The 22,593-nt window shown below is 28.6% G+C and overlaps 2 protein-coding genes across 2 annotated transcripts; one reads left to right on the plus strand and one right to left on the minus strand.

Moving 5' to 3' along the window:
- The first annotated feature begins 6,687 nt into the window (after positions 1-6,687).
- On the plus strand, positions 6,688-7,608 carry LOC129618957 (uncharacterized). The gene is made up of 2 exons (XM_055533997.1): positions 6,688-7,090; positions 7,349-7,608. The coding sequence occupies exons 1-2, from the start codon at positions 6,688-6,690 to the stop codon at positions 7,606-7,608; spliced, it is 663 nt and encodes a 220-aa protein (XP_055389972.1).
- A 55-nt stretch (positions 7,609-7,663) lies between these two features.
- Positions 7,664-11,316, minus strand: LOC129618958 (uncharacterized). Its single transcript, XM_055533998.1, has 3 exons — positions 11,241-11,316; positions 10,123-11,115; positions 7,664-9,900 (listed from the first exon to the last, which is right to left on the minus strand). The coding sequence occupies exons 1-3, from the start codon at positions 11,314-11,316 to the stop codon at positions 7,664-7,666; spliced, it is 3,306 nt and encodes a 1,101-aa protein (XP_055389973.1).
- Positions 11,317-22,593: the final 11,277 nt, after the last annotated feature.

A 22,593-nucleotide genomic window follows, 5' to 3' on the forward strand; every position in this document is an offset into this window, starting at 1 on the left:
TCTCTTAAAAAATAATAAAGACAATATAAAACCTTGTGTTGAAAAAATAATTTGGTGTAATCCTGATAAAAATGCTGTTCCCAAAAATATAGAACGGCTTGAGCATTATGTTACTGTTCCAGACATAAATGATAATCATGAACCTATATTAATAGTATTAGACGATATGATGTTAAGTACACAGGACAAACGAATATGTGAGTTATTTACTAGAGGTTCACATCACAGAAATTTGTCTGTAATTTTTGTAACACAAAATCTATTTCATCAAGGAAAATTTTCAAGAGATATTTCATTAAATTGTAAATATTTAGTACTTTTCAAAAACCCTAGAGATAAATCACAAATATTACCTTTGGCCAGACAAATATATCCGAATCAGGTTAAAGAATTCGAAAAAGTATATAATGAGGTAACATCACAACCATATGGATATATATTATTAGATCTCACTCAAGAAGTCAACGATCTTTTTAGATTAAGAAGTGATTTGTTTGGTCTAAATTCATGTTTTTGTACAAAAGATCAGTTAGAGCAATTAGCACAAGAATATGAGACGTTTGAAAACCAACCGACATATATTGCACCTATTAAAAAATTCTAAACCAAGGTTTCAAAAAATAATAATTAAGCATTGTGAACCAGAAGTAATAAAAACATTTTGTGAAATAGCTTTGAATATATTAAAAGGAAATTGCAATCTTAATAAAAAAATAACGAATCAACTAAGGAAGTATAAAAAAGAGTTACGGGCGTTAACCTCCAATAAAAAATCTATAAATAATAAACGAAAAATAATTATTCAAAAAGGGGGATTTTTACCAAGCCTTCTCGGAGCCATACTGTCTGGAATAATAGGACGTTTCTTAAAATGAATAGCGCAATGTTTAATAAAATGGTAATAATAAAACCTGAAATTTATGAAAAACTAAAACAAAATTCTGATGTCGAGCTAAATGAGTTAAATAAAAAGATGAAAAATATTCTACTGAATAAAAATTTGACTGATATCCAAAAGTGGTATTTATATCGTCAAAACCTGTTTAAAATAAGGAACAAAAGTAGAACTGTTCCTCAGAACATTACAGCACAGTCGTACGAGCCCAAACTTACAGAAACAAAGAGTACTCAAACTCGTCCAAAAACTGTTTTTAAAAACACAGACACCCAAACAAATTTTGTGGAATTTAAGGATGCTAAAATACAGTTCCCCGAGGAGGAAATATTCGAAAAAGAACCAGACGATGTATTTGATAATGAATTGCATGAAAATGTTTTTACGACAGCGCTTTCTGCTGCATCAGCTGGTGAACGTCTTAGAAAACGTAAGTCTATCAGAAATCAAAATTTTCAGATGTACGAAACTGATAGTGGAGATATTATAACGGTTCCTCTAGACAGTCCAAGTCCTCCTACAAAAAAAGAAAAAACTATAAATAGCAAAAGCGCAGAAAAATCTCAAAGACGTGTTTTACGATCAGCTAAAGCAGGTGACACACAAACACAGCTTGATTTTCCCATACGTAAAAGTAAATCGACAAGCACATGGACAACTTACAGGTAAATGATGAATTTTATGTAACTTTACTAAGTGACTCGTCCATTAACTACTATCCTGAAAACACATTGGCAGCTTTTACTAATAAATTAAATAAACAATTTGCCCTTGATGAAAAATGGAAAGTTGGAATTTCACAAGTGTATGTAAATGATTTTGTATCATCCATTTACGGAGAAAACAACGAAAAAAGAATTGCAATTACGATTGGAAGTACAGAAAAAAAATATGAAAACATAGGTACAACTTATATTCCATATAGGAAAGAACAAATCAATTGTGATTGGAAAACTTTTGTTTTACCTACACTCATACAAAATATAGAACCGGATGCAGGATATACAAAAAAGGAATGTGAGCGTCAACTTATATGGCAAATTTTTGATTATATTTCAAGGAACTCAAGTTACATAAAATCTGGAGAACCAACTGAATACACTGGTGAAGTGGTTAAAATATGTGTCAGCGATCCAGAAGTTGACATAAAAATAGGTGTAAAAACCAATTGGTCAATTGATGTTTTTATCAAAGAATGTTTTAATCAAATTTTAATAAAATACCCCGATTTTAAAAAATATAAAGACAGAATTGTGCAATTGTACAAGTCTTATTTAGAAACCTTATATTTTATACCAGTAAATAAATCAGATATTATGTTTGTATACAGTGACATTATAGAACCACAAATTGTCGGTGACAATACTTTGAGGTGTTTACGAACAATAATAATAAAGAATACATACGAAAATAATTTTTTTGAATTTAAAAATATTCATTATTTTCCAGTTGAAAATAAATTTTTTGATAATATTTCTATTATGTTATGTGATAAATATGGTAAAAGAATAAATTTTTCTAATAGTAATATTCCTACAAAAATTGTATTACATTTCAAAAAAGTATAAATAAAAGGTATTAAGCAAAAATTATATTATTTTTCTATTATATTATGGAACGATTGTATTATAAGTATTATTTAGTTCAATCTGGTAAAGGGCTTGATGATATCGGCCCCTTACTTCATTCTGCCCTTGCCTATCAAAGAGGTCGAGGATTGGGAAGTTTTTTTGGGGGGCTTTTTAAATATTTGAAACCTTTGTTTGTCTCCGGAGCTAATATATTGAAAAATGAAGCAATTAATTCCAGTATGAATGCTCTATCTGATATTGCAACTGGAGCAAATATAAGAGAAGTAGTTCAGGATCGGGGTAAGGAAATTTTAAAAAATGTGAGACGTGGAGCAGTTCGTAAGTTAAACGAAATGTATGGATCTGGAAAAAGAAAAAGAAAAACTATAAAAAGGCGCCTCATTAAAAAAATCGACTATTTTGCTTCAAAGCGACGAAAAGTTAATAGCAAAAGAAAAAAAGTTGATATTTTTGATTAATTATGATTGAATGTATGAAATCAGAATTGGATATTTTTAGAACAAAGCCAATTCAATCTAGTATTTTAAGATCTGAAGAAGTTTCATACAATCCTATTGCTTCTTTAGATAATCCATCAACTATTGAATTTGTCTCATTAGGTCATGGTGATACATACAGAGATTTATCTTCTACATATCTTAGATTAAAGGTACAAATTGTTAAAAAAGACGGAAACCATTGGAATAACGACAAAGGTGCCGACGGAAAAACATTGCCCCAACCAAGTGTAGTGAATAATCTTCTACACTCAATAATAAAACAGTGTAATGTTCAATTTAACGGAAAAAGTATTACCCCGTCAGATGGAAATTATCATTACAGAGCATACATTGAATCATTATTAAATTATGGTACGGATGCCGCTACTACTCATTTAGAGTGTGCTGGATGGTGTTTAGATAAACCAAACATAGCAAAACCAGATAATAATGGATCAAAAGAACGTCAAAAACTTTATCACAACAGCAATATCGTAGAGCTAATGGGTAAACTACATTTGGATATGTTTAACCAACCGACTCTTTTAATAAACAACGTTGATGTGAGAATTACTTTAACACTTGAAAAACCAGATTTTTATATTTTTGCAGACGATGCTGATGAATCTCAGTTAAAAATTTTGGAAGCTACATTATTTATGAAGCACGTAACAATAAACCCAAGTGTACTACTAGCCCATAATGCTGTTCTAGAAAAATCTAATGCCAAGTACAATTACAAACGTGTTGAAGTAAAAAGTTTTACAATTCCTTCTAATACATCAACTATTTCACTTGATAATGTCTTCATTGGGCAATTACCCAACACCATAATTTTTTGCCTTACAGAAAATGTTGGCTACTCTGGAAAAAGATCAAAAAATCCATATAATTTTCGACATTTTGATATGTCCCAGTTTGTATTGTATGTAAATGGTGTACAAGTACCAAACACAGCAATTGAAACAAGTTTTTCAGATGAAAATAATTGTCATACTCGTGCATACCATACACTTTTCTCTGGTACAGGAATTTATCATAATGACAAAGGACATCAAATATCAAAATCTATGTTTAGTAGTGGATTTTTCATCTTGGCTTTCGATTTGACACCAGATGCATCAGGAAATGAGATATGTCAGGGTCTATTTAATCAAGGTACAATTAGAATTGAGGCAAGGTTATCTAAAGCGCAATCATCTGTATTGACTGCTATTGTCTATGGAGAATTTGATGCAAGTATTGAAATTGACAAAAATAGAAATATTTTCACAAACCTATAAATAGAACAATTACATAAATGGTTTTAATATTCAAGATGATGTCATCGTCTTATGCACTTGTTGATATAACGTTTTGTTGTGACGACAAGAATACCTTATTTGTAAAAGATATTTGCTTAGTTGGGATTCAAGAAAAATGCAAAAAAATTGTAAAGGAGTTTTCTTACAAATTTCCAACTAAGGAACTAATATATGAAAATTTTGAAAACTATTCGTTTGGAACTTTGATTAATGACAATATAAGCTATGAACTTAAAGAAATATTAAAAAAATTCAGCGTGATATTGACTAACGGAAAAATCAAAAAGGATTTCATTTCGCATTACATTAAAGAAAACAGTACAGTTTATGATTTAAGTGAATTAAATTTATGAATACTTTAGATATTATAAAATATTTAAATTGCAATAAATATACAAGAAAAAAATTTAGAGGTGTATTTGCTTTAGATCAAATACCAAAAAACCTTGAAAGATCTTCCCTTATAATTATAAATACTGATAAAGCAAAAGATCCTGGCGAACATTGGTTAGCCATATATATTCCAAAATATGGTTGTGTTGAATACTTTGATTCTTATGGAGGTTTACCAAATAAAAAGGAAATTTTAAGTTTTTTAAAAGATAAATGTATTGTTTTCAATGACAAACAATTACAAAGCACCTTTTCAGAAGTTTGTGGAGAATACTGTTGCGTGTATGCATGGTATAGATGTTTTGGTATAAGTATGAATAATTTTTTACGTGAATTTAAGAAACGCAACCATATTAAAAATGATCAAATAGTTTTAAGAAAATTTCACAAAATATTTGGAAAGCAGAATATTCAGAGATGTGTTTCTAGAAATCATGTTATATAAAAGATGAAATGTCTCAATTAAAATGCAGTTTAAAAAACAGATAGCTAGATCAGCACTACTTAATCAGTGTTTCTTAAAAACATGTTGTTGGCGTATACTTATTTTTTAAACAAAACACATACTGTAAAAGTAGTAATAGGATTCCACGTAGAATTATTAGAAGCAACCATTTCAATACACCGTATTGGAAAAAAGGAAATTTTTGTAAATTATGAAGATTGGGTGGAATTTTATCAGCAATTTCAAACAAAATATAAAAAAAAATTTATAAATAACAAGGTCTCTTGTCTACAATTTGGAATAAAAACAAAAAATTTACAAACTTTCGTGTTAAGGAGCGAAGAGATGGATGAATTTCATATCCTAATTGATTTTATTCATTTGGTAATGGATTACAACCACAAGGCTGAAGAAGGTGTAAAAGACTATGTAAGGAAATATATAAGACAATGTGTAGAAAACAATGAAATCATACTAAAAAATGAAATTTATATACCATTAGATCGATTTAACTTTCAATGTAATTATTCTAGATTGTTTTATGAAATTCCGTTTTTACTTAAAAATAAGATAAAAAAATATTTAGAAATAAATAAAAGCACTATGCTACTAGACTAATATGTTACTTGTATTTTATTTTTTCTTTTATTTACATTATTTTTGTGTTATTTAAAACATGAGTAATTGTAAAAATAATAAAAAGCAAACATAAAAACACCATATACAGCATGAGACATTTACAGCAATTCCAGCAGAACGAATTTGGTTCCGAAATCGATTCTTCTTCCTTATCTAACATAATTGAAACATTATCTCTCCTCGGTAATTGAGTATCCATTCTTATTTCTTTAGTAAGTTTTAAAAACTTGTTATGCTTCTACGATTGTCAATTGTAATATACTAAAGCTTTTCTTAATTAGAATTGTGTTTTTAAGAAGCTACTAAAAGATATTATAATAATCTGGATCACCTTCCTGGTTATTTCCGTCCCAAAGGTCTTCATCTTGGTTTGCGTTATCGTTATCATTGTTTCTATATTGTTGTCCTGGTGGAATAAACTCTTGAGTTAATATTAACTCCTCATCATCAACGGTTGATGTGACTTCATTTACTTGGATGGGTAGATTTTCACAAGTTTGATTCCTGTGATTACACATCTCATTTGAAACACTAGTTGAATCTGCTTCCATTGTATTAGTACGCACACAAAATCAAATTGAAAATGTGACGTACGTGAACTAAACCGTCATTTTTATATCGGAATTGGAAAGCTCCCAACTTATATAAATAGAAAAATTTTCTGCAATTTTATCATTTAAAAAAATGGACGTTAATCAGTTTCTAAATGTATATGATTCAGTAATTTTAGACGAACATAAAAAACGAATTTTATATTTAAACAACTATTTAAAAAAATTTCAAAATAAACTACATATAACTTCTTCTATACACGGAAGCCATTTTACTATTTGCCCTTGGGCTTGCAACGATACTACATCTGGACCTGATACTTGTGAATGCCATACAATAGAAAAATACAAAATTGAAGTTGCAAAATTGATTAATTGGTACGAAAAATATGTCAAGAGCTCAAATAGTGTCAGAAATTCATAGACCGGCTCGAAAAAATTACCGGAGGAGAAGATTTCTACAAAAAGGTTTAAATGATACATGGCAAATTGACTTAGTTGAAATGATTCCTTATGCAAAGTTTAATAAGGGCAAAAAATATATGTTAACTGTTATAGATACCTTTTCTAAGCACGCATTTGCTGAACCGGTAAAAAATAAAACTGCTGATAATGTTTTACAAGCTTTTAAAACAATTATAAAACGAAGTAAAACTGTACCAAAAAATATTCATTCAGATCAAGGGAAAGAATTTTTTAATATCAAATTCAAAAATTATATGCGGGAGAAAGGAATTAATCATTACCATACGTTTTCGGATCTTAAGGCGTCTATTGTAGAACGCTTTAATCGTACTTTAAAAAATTTGATGTGGAGAAAGTTTAGCTTACAGGGTAGTTACAAATGGATTACTATATTACCGTCTTTATTAAAAATATATAACTCAACCCCCCATAGAAAAACCAAGCTACCACCTGGAAAAATTTCTAAAGAAAATGAAGAATTTATTTTAAAAAAATTTTATGCAGAGCCTAAAATTTATCAAAAACATAAATATAAAGTAGGAGACTATGTTAGGATAAGTAAATATAAAGGAATATTTGAAAAAGGTTATAATGCAAATTGGTCTACTGAAATTTTTAAAGTTATTAAAGTACATAATACATATCCAGTTACTTATGAGTTGCGTGATTATCAGAGTAATGATATATCTGGTAAATTTTATGAACCTGAATTAACACCTGTTAAAAATTCTGACGCCTATTTAGTAGAAAAAATCCTAAAAAAACAGGGCAATAAAATTTTTGTAAAGTGGTTGGGATTTGACAGTAAACATAACAGCTGGATTAATAAAAAAGACTTAATTTGAAATTACTTGTACATTTTATTATAATAAATTTCGTTTTATAAAATTACATGACTATTTATTGAGTTATCTTTCTTCTTTTATAACCAAATGGCAACGAACTGTAATCAGGCAAAAATCTTCGCTTTTCGGATTTTGGTTGATATGTTTTGGTTTCAGACACCGTAATGAGTTCATGTTCTTTTGTTCTTCGAATATTGTCAGAAAGTATGGAAATATTTTCAAAATTGTTTAAATTTAAAACAGCTTCCTTCATCGTTTCAAAATTGATTTTGTGTGAAGCGTCGTAGTTTAAGCGAATTCCTTTCACCTTACAAACCACTTTTTCAGAATTATCTTTTGTAGAAAAAACCTTATAGGCGTAATTTTTTGGACCACCGCTTACAAATTCTGTAACATAACTACCTTGGCCATAGCTTTCCAATTCATTAGTCATATCCCCTATAAACTCTCCAGTATGGGGTTCATATTCACCTTCACGACTTATGTAAAATATTGAGTCTGTATCGTAATATAAAACTCGATTATCTAGCTTTTCCAAGTATGTGTACAATTTTAGACGGGCTTGTGCGGTTGTGAATGCAGCAATAGAGACATTCACAGTTGATAAAGATTCTGTTACCTCTTCTTTGTATTGCCAGTTAATAACAATATTTCTTTCATTTATAGGTAAAATGTGGCATACTTCTATTGCTGCATTAGTTAACATCTCATACAACTCAAATGGCTCATTTATAATGTTTGTTTTTTGTAAGTTTTCTCTTTGTCCGAATTTACCCCAAAATGAATTTAACATCAATTTGGCAAATGATCGTAACCCAGGATTGTTCAAAATTTTTTCATATTCGAGCTGTATGTCTTCGTTTTGCAAAAAATCTTCAATATATTTTTCTTTTTGATCTTTAGTACAACACTTGCTGGGCCACCCTGAAGCTTCTTGTTTTATTTTTAAAAATTTATCCATCATTTTACTAAATAATCCTTCAGCGTTTTTAAGTTTATTATATTGTGATACGTCGTATTCCCATATTTCATACGTCTCCAATATCCTATAATTTTTTTCTAGAGCCTTAATAACTTCATCGATAACCCAAGTTCCTGTTAAGGCTCTTTCATCATTTGAATGTGTGCAAAATTTATTTTGATTTCTTTGTTCGCTGCATAAACGGCATAACGTAAACATTAATTTATTATTTTGCTTCAGCGGTAAAACCGGATGATACAAACGTTCAGGTGGCAATATTTTACACTTTATGAGACCATTTATGTTTTGTAAATTTAATGAATAACATTTAGTATTTCCAATATGGATTTTGGGATGTCCAATAGGGAATTTTCCGTATTTACATACATATGGATATAAGGAACACACATCAATATAATTTATTTTTTCTGCATTTTTGCACTTATAGTAACTAAATGTATTTCCTGTGCGACCACCATAAAATGCATCTCGAGGATATAACGGGGTACAGTTTACTAATGGGTGATTTTTTAAATGCTCTTTCTGTTTTGTACTTAGTAAACTTTCAAAGTCACAAGCCCACATTTCCACAACTTCGTAACCTAAATTTCTTAATCGGCTACTTTTTTCAATTGTTCTTGCATAGCGGTGATTTAGAGTATCATTTAAATCATCGTACAAAGGTTTGTCACGTTTATGTGGTAGACAAGAGGGGTGCCCATGAAAATAGCATCCGTAAAACTCAAAAACTTGATTAGTTTCTTGGCAATAACCGTCTACTTTTACACCGGCCACTATAGCTTCCCGTTCTTTAGCTGCATGTTGAATATTGATTTTACGGTTTTCCTCTTCAAAAACCAGCCACTGTATAGCCTGCTTTGACTGATTATCTGCATATCTATATCCATTTTTAGGAATCAGCCCGATAGTATTGGACTTAAGAAAATTTCTCCGGAACACTAAATTGCAGGCTGATGCTATAGTTGTGGCTTCTAAAAACGGTTCCACATTACATTCAGTTATGAACAATTTTCGAAACTTAAGGCAGGCTTCTCTTAATATTACAACATCATAAATACAGTATTCAATAATATCACGTTGCATATTAAAAACATCATTTTTATGATTTTCATGCCATTGCAGAAATATGTCACGTTCTTTTGGTTTCATGCTGTTTGCCCCGTAGTATTCTATTGCTGGTAAAAGGCCAACATAATTCGCATTTTTTATGGTGTTAAATTTGTATGGAAAGTATCCTTTTTTAAAATTTGATGGTAAATCAAAAGCTTTTGGGAGTTCGGAGAGAGCCATTGGAAAATAATTTAGCGAGTCTAGAAATTTTATGTTGTCAATTAACATCATTATAATTTTGGTTCCTCTCATGATTAATTTAGGTTTTAATACAGTTTCCTGTAATATATAATTTAAGATGAACTGATGATCAAACGCTTGTCCATTGTGAGCTATAACAATAATTTTTTTAAAAAGCTTTCTCAGTGCTAACAAATGTAAAACAAAGTTGGCAATAACGTCTTTTTCTTTAATTATTTTACTTCTAAATTTGCATTTTTGGCAAAACAACAGTTTAGATTCATCGATGCAACTATCACATCTCTGAGATAACACACATAAATTTGGTTCGTGAAGCCTTTCATTTTCACTAATTTTTTTTTCTTGTCGTGTTTCTAAATCATAAAATACGTAAATAAAGTTGCTTAATGGTGGTTCTTTGTCGTCTTTTTGAATAAAACATAGATGTCCTTGACTAACATGAATATTACAGGTTTTGCAAAATGATTCCCCGCAAATATGTTGTCGATTAGATTTATATGTCTTAAGACAACTTAAACATTTTTTCACTTCATCACAAATACTTTTGCTTTTTGAACCCGATGCTTTATGGTTTTCTAAGCAAATAGGGCTTCGAAACAGTCTGTTGCAATCTTTACATAAAATATTGTTTCCATTTGATCGGCATTGTGGTAATTGTTGACAACATGGGCATATACGAGAACATCTGTGGTCATTCTTTACATGATACGGAATATTACACTCCTCACAATAATATGAAGAGCAAAAAGCCGCAGTAAGAGAGGTAATTACATTAAAATGGTCATCATAATGTAATAAATTGATCCTTTTACCATGATTACTCCCTTCAAATATCACATCTCTACCACCACCTCCATATTCATAAACAACAATTTTGTAATTATTTAAATGACTTTGAAATTGTTTTAATTCTGTTACTCCACAGCCGAGTACGGGAATTATGACGTTAGCTTGTTTTACCAATTCTTGGGCTTTTGTTAATTGTTGCTTATTTACATCTCGTCGAATTTTTTCATAGTTTACATCATTTTCTATTTTGGCAATAGCGGTAATTAGAGCACGGGGCAAACATAAGTTATCTTTATTGTTAATACTAATTATTCCAGTTCGTTGCTTACATTCCTCAACAAAATTGTTATATTTCTTGGGCCTTCCTCTACCAACAGGTAGACTGACATGTGTTACTGTCACACAAAAATTGTCCGTATTTAAACCTGTAACAAAAAAAAATTATGTAATAAAAAAGATAATACAAAATCAAAATGTAGTAACAACTTACCCTCGGAATTACTTTGAAAAATTTTTGAAATTATATCCCATACGTCTTCAAATTTTAAACTTTCAGCTGGCCTATAAGCAAGCCACGCAGGACCGCGGTGTTGAAAACTTTCTCCACAAAAGGTCAACCCGACCATGTCACTTTTTGTCAGGTTTTGTAATACATATTTAATGATTTTTTCCACGGCTTCCCTTACCCAAGTAATCGGGTCTTCATTGGTGGGTATTGGATTTATTTTAAATATTATTTTTCTCCCACGTACCTTAAAACGCTTGATAATTGTAATATAATCGCTTTCAATTGTATAGCGATTCGAATTTAAAAATTTTTGTAAGATAACTTTTTTAGACATTATGTTGTTTTTAAAATGACTTTTCCTAGCAAAATGATAGAAATAGAAGTTTTTACTCTTATTATAATGTTTCTTTCATTTTCAACGATCAATGTTTTTATTATAAATAATCTTCAACATTGTAACAATTATAAAATACTACCTGTCACAGGCTGTAATCGTATAATTTTGCATACACAAAATAATTCATTAAAGATAGAGAAAATTAAATTCATTAAAAATTGAGAATGAAAAAGGATCTATAAAAATGATAAATTTATTAATTTAACTTGTTTCTTTTGCAGGCTTTTTTTATAGTAGGTTTATTTAATAATTTTTTAATAATAGATTACTTTGTACTATCTTGAAAGAAAACAAGTATTCTATATCTACCTTTTTGTAAGAATTTTTAATTAATTTACAATTTTACAAAAATATGTAATAATTATATCCTGTTAAATGTTGTATAAATACTGAGAGAATTTGCTACCAACATTATCAGTTTTCAAAATGGAACCAACCGAGGTTGATCTTATTTTGCAGGAGTTCATTACTCCATACAACGCTGTGGTAACGGACTGTCAGACAGTTGTTCCACCAAAACGCAAAAGAATGAAGCTGCACCATGAGGTGCATATGAGCCAACAACAACAACAATCACAACAACAACAACAACAACCACAACAGCAACAACAACAATCACAACAACAACAACAACAACCACAACAGCAACAACAACAATCACAACAACAACAACAACAACCACAACAGCAACAACAACAATCACAACAACCACAACAACAACCACAACAGCAACAACAACAATCACAACAACCACAGCAACAACCACAACAGCAACAACAACACCAACAATCACAATCGGAACTATTGTTTATTAACGCGTTTAATGAACAGCAAAATTTTTTTTCAAAAAAATATATAACTGTTTCCGAAATGGAAACAGATAAAATCTACGCCTTAAATGGCGTAGAAAAAAAAATATCCCAAAAGGGGAAAATTTATTGGGTGTTTATCACCCAATCCTTTTTTATTTTCATGCCGTTAAAATATGTGAATTTATTTTCACAAAAAGAAGAATATTGCCAAATGGCAAATTCAAACAAATTTTTAATTAAAAAAAATAAGCATGGAAATTTAGAACTAAGTTCAAAGTAGTTTTTATAAGTAACGATTAAGTATAATGAAAAATAAAAATAAAATTTTTATAATAAATAAGAAGTTTTTTGTTATTTACAAATTTTTCAAATTTTTCAGAATTTCTATTACAGCTCATTTTAGTTTTTTCAGATTTAAAATAAAAGGTAACTAGACCTACGTACATATGGATGTTGTATAATAATTATTACAACAAAAATTTTATAGGTACCTACATCTTAATTTTTCTTATCCGTAATTCTTATCTACAGGCGTGTTCTTTTCACTTATAGGTATTAAGGTCTTAAGCTATGTTGTACATTATACATAATATATACATATGTGCATATCATATTTTATTTTTGGTTCTTTACATATAAAAAATAAAAGTAAGTATGTTATATAATATATGCGTATTATTACATAAAGAATTTTTTATGTTCCACTTAACAGCTTCATAATCAAAACCAGGTAATTACTATTAAAAATACAGTTCTATGTTATATATTCTTCTATTACATAATATTTTTAAACCTCCAGCACTTTTTCTTTTTTCTTTTTATTTAATTTTCTGACCTTAAATAAAAATATTATTCAAATATGTAGGTATATGCATCATAAGATTATTTCTTTTACCTCTTTTAACGCGAAAACAAAAACAAGAACAGCAAAACAAAAACAATGACCTCGACAGGTAAACAACATTCTGTAAACAAGATTAATGACCTGTTAAACCAGACAACTCCTCAACTCGTAACTTAACTTTTCAGGCCAACTTCCTAAAACTTCTTACTTCCTAAAAACGTATAATTAAACTCGTATCACCTATATACTTCAAAAGGTCAACACCAGTTATACAGGTCATGACACACTTTAGCAGGTCATCTACCTATACCAGAACAGAAAGTATGCCATCATTATTACAAATTGAAAACTATAAGTCTTTATGCCCTATTGCTGCACATAATGGAATTAAAAAATTAAGATGTGCTGTAAAAAATGCAATAAACATTTACATACATTTGATAAAGGAAAAAATACTGAATTAACTACATAATAAAAATATGAAAACAAAAGTTCACTTTAACTTGAAATTAAAAATTCATTATATGTATGCATGGGATTTTGCTTACAGAATTGCTCGAAAAGGAATATACGATAAGCTTGCACGAGATAGGAACCGGTTTCAAAGACGTATACAAATATTTGAACCAGTGATTTCTGCAATTCTAACCTGTAGTCATCGAAAAAAAATATTTAAAGAAAGATTCCAAGAACAAATATGTACTATATATAATTATATTAAAGAAAAAGTACAAAAAAAAAATGTGTTTTGTAATTTATAGGTTCATTATACGTTCTATAGAACATTCTACTTTAAGAAAAATACAAATGCGTAATGTATTAACAACTAGACTTTTTTTTTTGATTAACCAGTTTTTTTTTGCATTTAAGTACAATCAAAGAAAATGAAAACAAGAATTTGTTTTTATTTTCAACGCAACTATTTGCATCAACAACAACAAATTTCATGCATCTTGTTTTTCTTATGCAAAAGTAAGCAATAAGACATTCCTGCTATTTCTTAATTATGCATAGTAAAAACAAAAACAATGCGGTGCGCAAGCAACTAAATACAATAACAAGAATTAAGGTAGAAGGAAAATAAAAATTATAGGTACCTCAATGTAAATAAAACAAGTTTTTTCCTTTTTTACTATCAAGGTAAAATTAAAAATACATACTTTCTGATATTTCTGATTACCTAATACTATTTTTAAAATATTTAATTTAAATTTCCTTATCTGCTGGACAACTCCGGCAAAGGAAACTCACATGTAAACAAATCATGCAAAGTCTCAAGTACGCTGAACTCGGACAAGTAAACAACTTGCTTTGCAACCTTTGACCTCATTGACCTGGCGACCACCTCAGCTTCGTACATTCATATGTACATGGGTCATAACACACTCAAACAAGTCATCTACCTATACCAGGAAATAAACGACCAGTTATACAAGTCATGACACACTTTAGCAGGTCATCTACCTGTACCAGGAAATAAGAAAGTGAAAGTAGGTCGTGCGATATGGGCTGATTTTTTCCCATCCCAGAGTGCCAGAATACCTACTACGAATAATTCAAAAATGTATGAAATATGCACTTTTATGTTTATTGGCACACGTTTTATTAGCAAAACTGAGAGATATAGAGGAAAATTTTATATGGGTTAACTGTTAGCTCTTATTATAGATCATCGGAAGAAACAAAATTAAAAAAATTAATAACACAAACTTTCGAGAAATTTCAACCTTTAAAAAAAAAAAACAAAAAATTCTGACTTTGACAAGCCTTATCTTGAAAAACTGTGACTCAAATTACAAGACTAAAAGTGAAGAGCAAACAATCGCTTCTAAAACAAGCTCTCGATGGTATCACTATACGACATATGGTTTCGAAGTTTTATGCAGGTATAATCTGGTATCTTTTTGTATAACAGGTTGCCCCCCTCCACCCTACCTAGTTCCAAAATCAATTTTATGCTGGAAATTGATCAGAGAATCATCCTTGAGATTGTTTGCCAGCTTATCCGAAACACCCTGCATAGAAGTTCATAGCTATAATAATGTAAGCATCAACCACATCAACAAGTTACACTTACTATTCCAAACTATACAAACTAATTTAATTGAAAAATTTTTCTACAAAACGATCTACCATTTCTTAAAACACATACACACATGCATACAAAATGAATAGAGTCAATTTCTTGTTATTAAAAATTTACAAAATTTTTTATGTCGGTAAAAAATTTCTTTAACTCTTTTAGCTTATTTTTTTTATAGGTTTTCTGTCTTAAAAGAGGGTAAAGGATGTGAATGCATTCCCAAAATGATATTCGCATTAAAACTAAAATTCTGAAAATTTAATAAATTTTGCAAAACCCTTTTTCGATAATAGTATCACGTGAGTGTGTGTGTGCATAAGTCGTGTTGCAGTTTTATGCAGAGTAAAGCGTATTTGCAATATAAAAAATTTAATTAAATTTTATTACCAAATTATACTTAAGTTTAATTACGCATTACATTTAATGAATTAGATTATAAAATCAAAATGCTCTACCCAGATTTCACTTGAGGAAGAAACTAAACTTTTTTTTCTTCATGCACTTTTATAAATCTTTTACAAACTTCGAAGGTACAAAATAATTGAAAATTCAAAATTCTTTAATTAATAATTAATTTTTTATATTTATATTTAAAAAAAAAAAACATGCACGAATAAAACTTTTTACGTTTTTGTAATTACTTTTTTATTTGAACATTATAAAAATTTTTTTCTGACTGGTTGTTGAATAGTAGGTGAATTTTATTAGCTCAAAATTCAGTTTGTTCAACTAATGTTTTGTAAATCAGCTCATTTGCTCTTAAATAATTTAAGTCTATTTGATTTTAATTTTAAATAACGAAAACATTACATAACTATTGTATTGAAATGTTTAATTTATTTTTACGACTTTAAACTGCTATAATATGAAAGGGAGGAGGGATAAGAAATTCCACCTATGTTTTTGTTTATAAAATTTTAGCTTCCTATTTTAAAGGATGTACGAATTTTCCCAATAAACAGGCAAATGGATAGTTAGATTTAAATAAGCAAACATATTTTTTCAAAATTTTTTAAAAATCCTCAAAAGATTAAGTACACAGTAATATACTGCAAAAAAGATAAGTACACAGTAATATACTGCAAAATTTTTTCCAGATGGTTAATTGGATAAAATTAAATTTATATTTTGTTTTAATGACATTTCATTTAAAAATATTTCAAAGTTCATTCACTCTTTCAATCCGGTTTATTGTGTTTAATCTGTCTACTGGATTTATTTCAATACCTAACGATAATTCTGTTGGAAAATTACTTTAATCTAGAAATAATTTCGAATGCCGAGTACAAAAGATTGTAAATTTTTTGACTAATATTTTGATAACAGCCATAATCTTACAATAATAAACCAACTTCAATTTCAATAAACACTATAAGGGAGATCTTAATGCACTTATATAAATAATATGGCACCACTTAAAATTTTCATTTAATGATTCTGCGCCTAGTATCCATAAACATAGAAGATAAACTGTTAAACTTTAAAATAAATAGATGACACTGTAGACATATTCAGATCTAGTATTAAAGTTATCTTTGGATAACTCTATTTGCTCGATAATAATACTGAAAAAATGCATGTTTTAAGTTTATTAGTATTTTATTAGACGGTTTTATCGAAAAATTCAGAAATGAGCGTCATTTAAAGTCATTTTAAATATGGAACGTTCTCTTGTATAATTTTTTCTTCGTTTCTCTCTAGAATAAATTATTACAATTTTTACTTTCTAAAATATTGTTGCATAAGCGTAAATTTCAAGAAAAAACTGTATTAATATATAGTTTTATTTATATATGTATAGAAGTTCAATCTTACGAAGAACAGTAATGTTGAAATTTTTGAACATTTTAAAAATTTCATGTATAAGACGGTTCACGCCATACTGTTTCTCTTTTCTATTGTGAAAACAGAAAAAAAATTCTTGATCCGATATGTTGAGTTCATAAGTTGCGTTGAAATACAAACTTAACTAAGAATAAAGTTCTCAACTTACTTATTATTAACAGATGAATGGAAAATAGAACTTTTTTAAGTGGCTGACAAAAAAAAAAGAAATTTTGAGTTCCGGCTTTTTTTATTTTCTTTTTTTAAATTTTGTACCTCATTGTACGAAAATTTAAGTTAAGGATTTATGACAAAAAACAATGAATATAAATATCCTTCAAAGGATTTTTTTTGTCTTTCTTTTAGATAATAAATTGGTCAATAATGTTGCTTAAATATCGTAATGGGAGCACATATACGTAGATTAAAAAACAGTTTTGTTCTCTTATCATTATTTTTTCTCTTCACTTCCTTTTCTGTTTTACTACTACACTTTTCGGTATTCAAAAGACTACAAAATTTTATCGTGTTTGTCAATGATTCCCTTTTTTCTCTTCATTCGTATAAATTTTGTTTTTTTTTTTATAGTATAAAGTATCATTATAGGAGTAAGTGAACCGAGTTGAAAAACACAAAAAACAAAGAAAAACAAAAAATAACAATATAAAGAGAAAAACAACACAGAAAAAAACTATGTGTTTTTTTTTCTTAAAAGTTGATTTTATGTTTGAAGAAGTATAAGATAAAGATAGAAATACAAAGTATAGGAGGATGAGAGAAAGAAAGCATATAAAGAAGATAAAAAGATGAAGAGATAAAAAAAGAAAACTGTATAATAAAAACATATTGAAGTTATCCTTGAAGACATCAATTTAAGGACTATTGCAAATATGTCAAACCTCAGTCCTTTCATTTTTATTGGAACTGTTAAAAGAATACTTAATATTATGAGCTACTTAAGGGCTGCTGAATCCACTTTTAGTCTTTAAAATGAATTTAACTATTGACTGAACTGGATTTTTCAAGGGTTCATTTTCTTTTACAAGTGTGTAGTATACAGTGTGTATGTATATATTTATGTATGTGTAAGTTATTTTATCCATTATACGATAGTTAAGTTTTTTTCTTTCTTTGTAATTTTTATAATCACTTGTTAAAGTTATTAAGAATTTATTATCAGCGGGAAGTCGATATTTTTTTTTGTTTTTTTTTTTTTTTCATTTAAATACAAAACTTTTAAAGCATATTTTGTTTTTGTAATATTTTTCAACTTGTCAGAGTTGTTAGTTTATGGTTTTCTTCTTTGCGTCCAAACCAATAGAGAAAAAAAAATTTAAAAAGCAAGTTAGAATATATTACTATGGAAATATTTTTTATTTAATTATGTTTTCATATTTGTATATTGTGAATTTTTTACTTTTAATAATATGATTTTAGTTTTGCGATTAATATTTTTATTTTAAGAATTAATTGCCCAAAATTGTGACTATGGTAACTAATAGATGGATTTATAAAAATAAATATTTATTTAGTAACACAAACAAATGTAATGAAATGTTTAAAACCGTGCTGATAGTCGCGTTTTGTTAGTCCCTGAAATATAAATATAATCAGAGCTTTACAGCATACGTATTGATTGTGGCTCGCAAGGTTTTAAGACAATTGCAATAGATGTTCTATGAAATTAATATTTCAATTGAAATTATTAAGAAAATAACAAATATTTAATATAAAACCGTTCACTTAAGTTGCGAACGTTTTAAAAAAATCTTTGTAAAAGCGAGGTAAAAAAAATACTTAAAAAAGTTAATGAAAATTATTTTCCAATAAAAAGGTTCATGAATATTTTCCATTCAGAAGGTTATTTTACATTACGGCATCACGAGAAGGAACGTAATCTGCATAGGGACGAGCTCGATTACCCTAGCTTATGCAGGTAATACTTCACTGGCCAGTGCAACGAACAAAGTCAGTGCCAAACCCTCCACACCAGCCGCATGTCCACTGTGCTCTATCACCCAAATGAGTATAAAGAAGCTTGTGTGTAGCCTTTATCACCCTTAATGAATTCTCTGTGAGTCCTGTGGGCTAACTTTCGTCCTGCTTCGTTCTCACCAAAGAAAAGTCGGTAAGTCATTAGCTAAACTTCTTTAATTATGTGGTGGTGCAGTGGTGGCAACCCAACCATCACCTCCAACGCAGTGGTAGGAGCCGTCCGCACTGCTCCGGTCATTCCAGCCAGGCCAACTTCAGCACCATACAATCGACGCGTAGGTGATGATGGGCCTAGCAAGGGTCGTATATAACCACAGTGCTATCCTAGGACTCAAGGGTTATTATCAAGGGTTAACGTCGCTTTAGCCTTATTGAAAAGCTTTCTGGTCCTTAGTCTAAGCCTTTAAAGCTCCTCTTTCTACCATGGGCAGTTCCCATGATAGGTAATAATGATAGTCGCGGCCAGGGCTTGGTTGACCAGCTCGACATCCGCCATCGTTCTGACAGAAGTAGGAATGGAACCAACCCCATATATGAGGAGAGTGACACCAATCTGTGGATTGAGGCACCAACACTCTCAAAATCGGAATACTATCTAAAGATTTATTTGAAAAATTAAAACACCCCACATTTTATTTCTTTGTAATTTATTTTTTAATAGAATTATGTGGAACAAATCAATTACAAGTTAATACCTGGTTACGTAAGAGTTGAGCTTAACAATTTATTTTAAGAGTTTATTTACTATATAAGAAATTGTACCTACAACGTGAATTATTGTACATAATATGCAAGTTCTTTTGGCTGTATTTCATAGGTGTGTGCTTGTAATTACTTTTTAATGGTTTGTGTATAATGAAATGTTCGAAATTTTTTTAAGTAATTTATTATACTTCATTCCTTTTTATTATTATTTTTTTAATTTTACTCCATTTCATTTGTATAATAAAATTCATTTGCTCAAAAAATATTTTACAATTATTATGTTGCATTAAAATGGTCCATGAAATTAAATGAAACTAAAAAATGTAAAAAAAATGTTTTTTTAAATGTTATTATTACATATGTATATACCCTATGTAAGCTTTATATACATAGAGATATTTTATGAACACACAAACATATCTTATTGCATTTAATTCACTTTTTCATTTCTATATAAAGAATTGTAATAAAATTTTTTAAATTGATATTTAAAAAAAATTGTTTCAAAAGAATTCATTTATTAAAATAATATAAAATTATTTATTAAAACAGATTTATAATAATATATTCACGGTATTTTGAAACAATTACATAACATTTACATGTACAAATAATATTTCTGGAATTTAATTAAAAAATAAATTAAAATGGTCAAAATTCAAAATGTTTTTATAATAATTTGTTTTATAACATTAAAAAATGGAAAACGAAAAACTTTCTTTAGTTACCAAATTCGAATTAATTGAATTATTTTTGGAATTCTTTTCTTTATTTACCTGTTTTTATTATGCTATTAATCCTTGAAAATCCGAAAAAAAAGTGGAATTTTTGTTAGGTATATACCTAAAACTTACGTATATGCAACCATTCACTGCCTATTTTAATACGTTTTTCTTAACTTCGTTTCTTGTTTGTTTGTCAGGAAATCTCCATGCTCTAATAACTCAGCTCTCAGATGACTTACCGAGCTGAGAAAAGGCTTGTTGAAAATATCTGAAAACAGCTTAAATCCCACGTAGCTTTTCCGGTCCGAAATAGCTCTTCCAGCTCCTTTTCTGCTGAAACACACTAAGAAAGCGAAAATTGTAGGTTCGTAAATGGGAGAATCAGAAGTAGAGTGAGTTCTACCAGTTATGTACATATTCTAGAATCAGTGATTTTCTAAAGTTTTTCATTTTTTAAAAGCAAAGTGGTTTCACGCACATTGTGGCTTAAACAATCTGCTTTTGAAAAATATCAAGGCATACAAATAAATATGGCATACAACTTTTTCACTAATTATTGTTTTCAGTTAATTTGTATTTCAGGAAGAAGACAAGCTATTTTATGATAAAAATATATAAGTATTTTCTATTAAAAATGTTAAAATTACAAAATAAAATATAAATATTTTACTTTGTAATTTAAACATGACCACAAAAGTGAGAAGAAAATGATATTACCCTAATTTAATAATTTTATTCTAATAATTAACCTGATTAAACTATACTTAACTTTCGTATTAAATTTGAATAAATTTTACTTCATTAATTTTAACACTTAAATTAACGCAATTATTATTACTATTATTTTCTTCTATTCTAATATATTAAAAGATGTGCTTATAACATTTATTAACATTTGTTTTTATTACACGTTAACATTTTTGAATAACTTTTACTGCTCAAAAACATTTACTACCCAGAAGAAGCAAATAAAACTAAATGCAACAACAATTTTTCAACAATTTTAACATATTATGTCTTTTAACTTAAAAATATTAATGTGGCTATTAACAATTAAAAAATTTATTAAAAATTGTATATTTAATGCCTATTTTTCAGTTGAGTAGTTCTTTAATATTTTGAATATAAGCGTAAAATATTTTGAGTGAAAAATGTTAAATGTGAGTTCTTCAGGTTTGCTTTTGAATTGTTTTCTAATATATTTTTCTAATTAAGATATTTTTATGGGGTCTGAGTCTGATTATATACCATCGGAAATGTTCATATTTCTATGTCAAAATACCAGTACCAGTCTATTCTATCATCAGTTGATTCTGGACATGGTTAATTTATAAGAAAGTTATAATAAAATTTTTTTTTACTAGAATTAGTATGGTTTAGATACTCTTTACCAGAACCAGAAAAAAACCAGAAAGTACAATCAGAAAAAAAGAAAAATAAGAAAACGAAATCCAGAAAACAGGATAAGAAACATCCGAAAAAATATTAGAAATTCTGGTGAAGAATATAGAAATTCTGGTAGTCAAAAAAATATTTGGAGTAAACTGTGGTTGCAAAAACAATTGCTCTAAATAATTTTTAAAAGAGCAGCCGAACATTTTTGAAAAGTATTATGAGCTTCAAAATTTTATTTTGCAAACTGCAAAAATGATCAAATGGGATACCGTTGAAATTTGACAGATGACAGTGACATTTTACAGTAGACAGCTGACGGGCTGCGGTTTATATTTGACAGTTTACCTGTGACATTTTACAGTTGGTTTGGCAGATTACAGTTGACATTTAACAGTTGACAGCTGACAGATGAAGTATGACAGTTGAAACAAAATAATCAAAAACAAAACTTTTATTACTCTCTTGAAGAGAAATTGTGTATACTCAATAATTGGTACATTACACAAAAGTATAATTAAAAGGAAAAATAAACAAAAAAGGAAAAAACAAAGTGGTTTCAAAAAAAGTATATAAATACATTAAGTACGCTATAGTTTATCAAAAATTCTAAAAATT

Source organism: Condylostylus longicornis, unplaced genomic scaffold (genome assembly GCF_029603195.1).
Source record: "Condylostylus longicornis isolate FDR11 unplaced genomic scaffold, ASM2960319v2 ptg000010l, whole genome shotgun sequence".
Classification (NCBI taxonomy): domain Eukaryota; kingdom Metazoa; phylum Arthropoda; class Insecta; order Diptera; family Dolichopodidae; genus Condylostylus; species Condylostylus longicornis.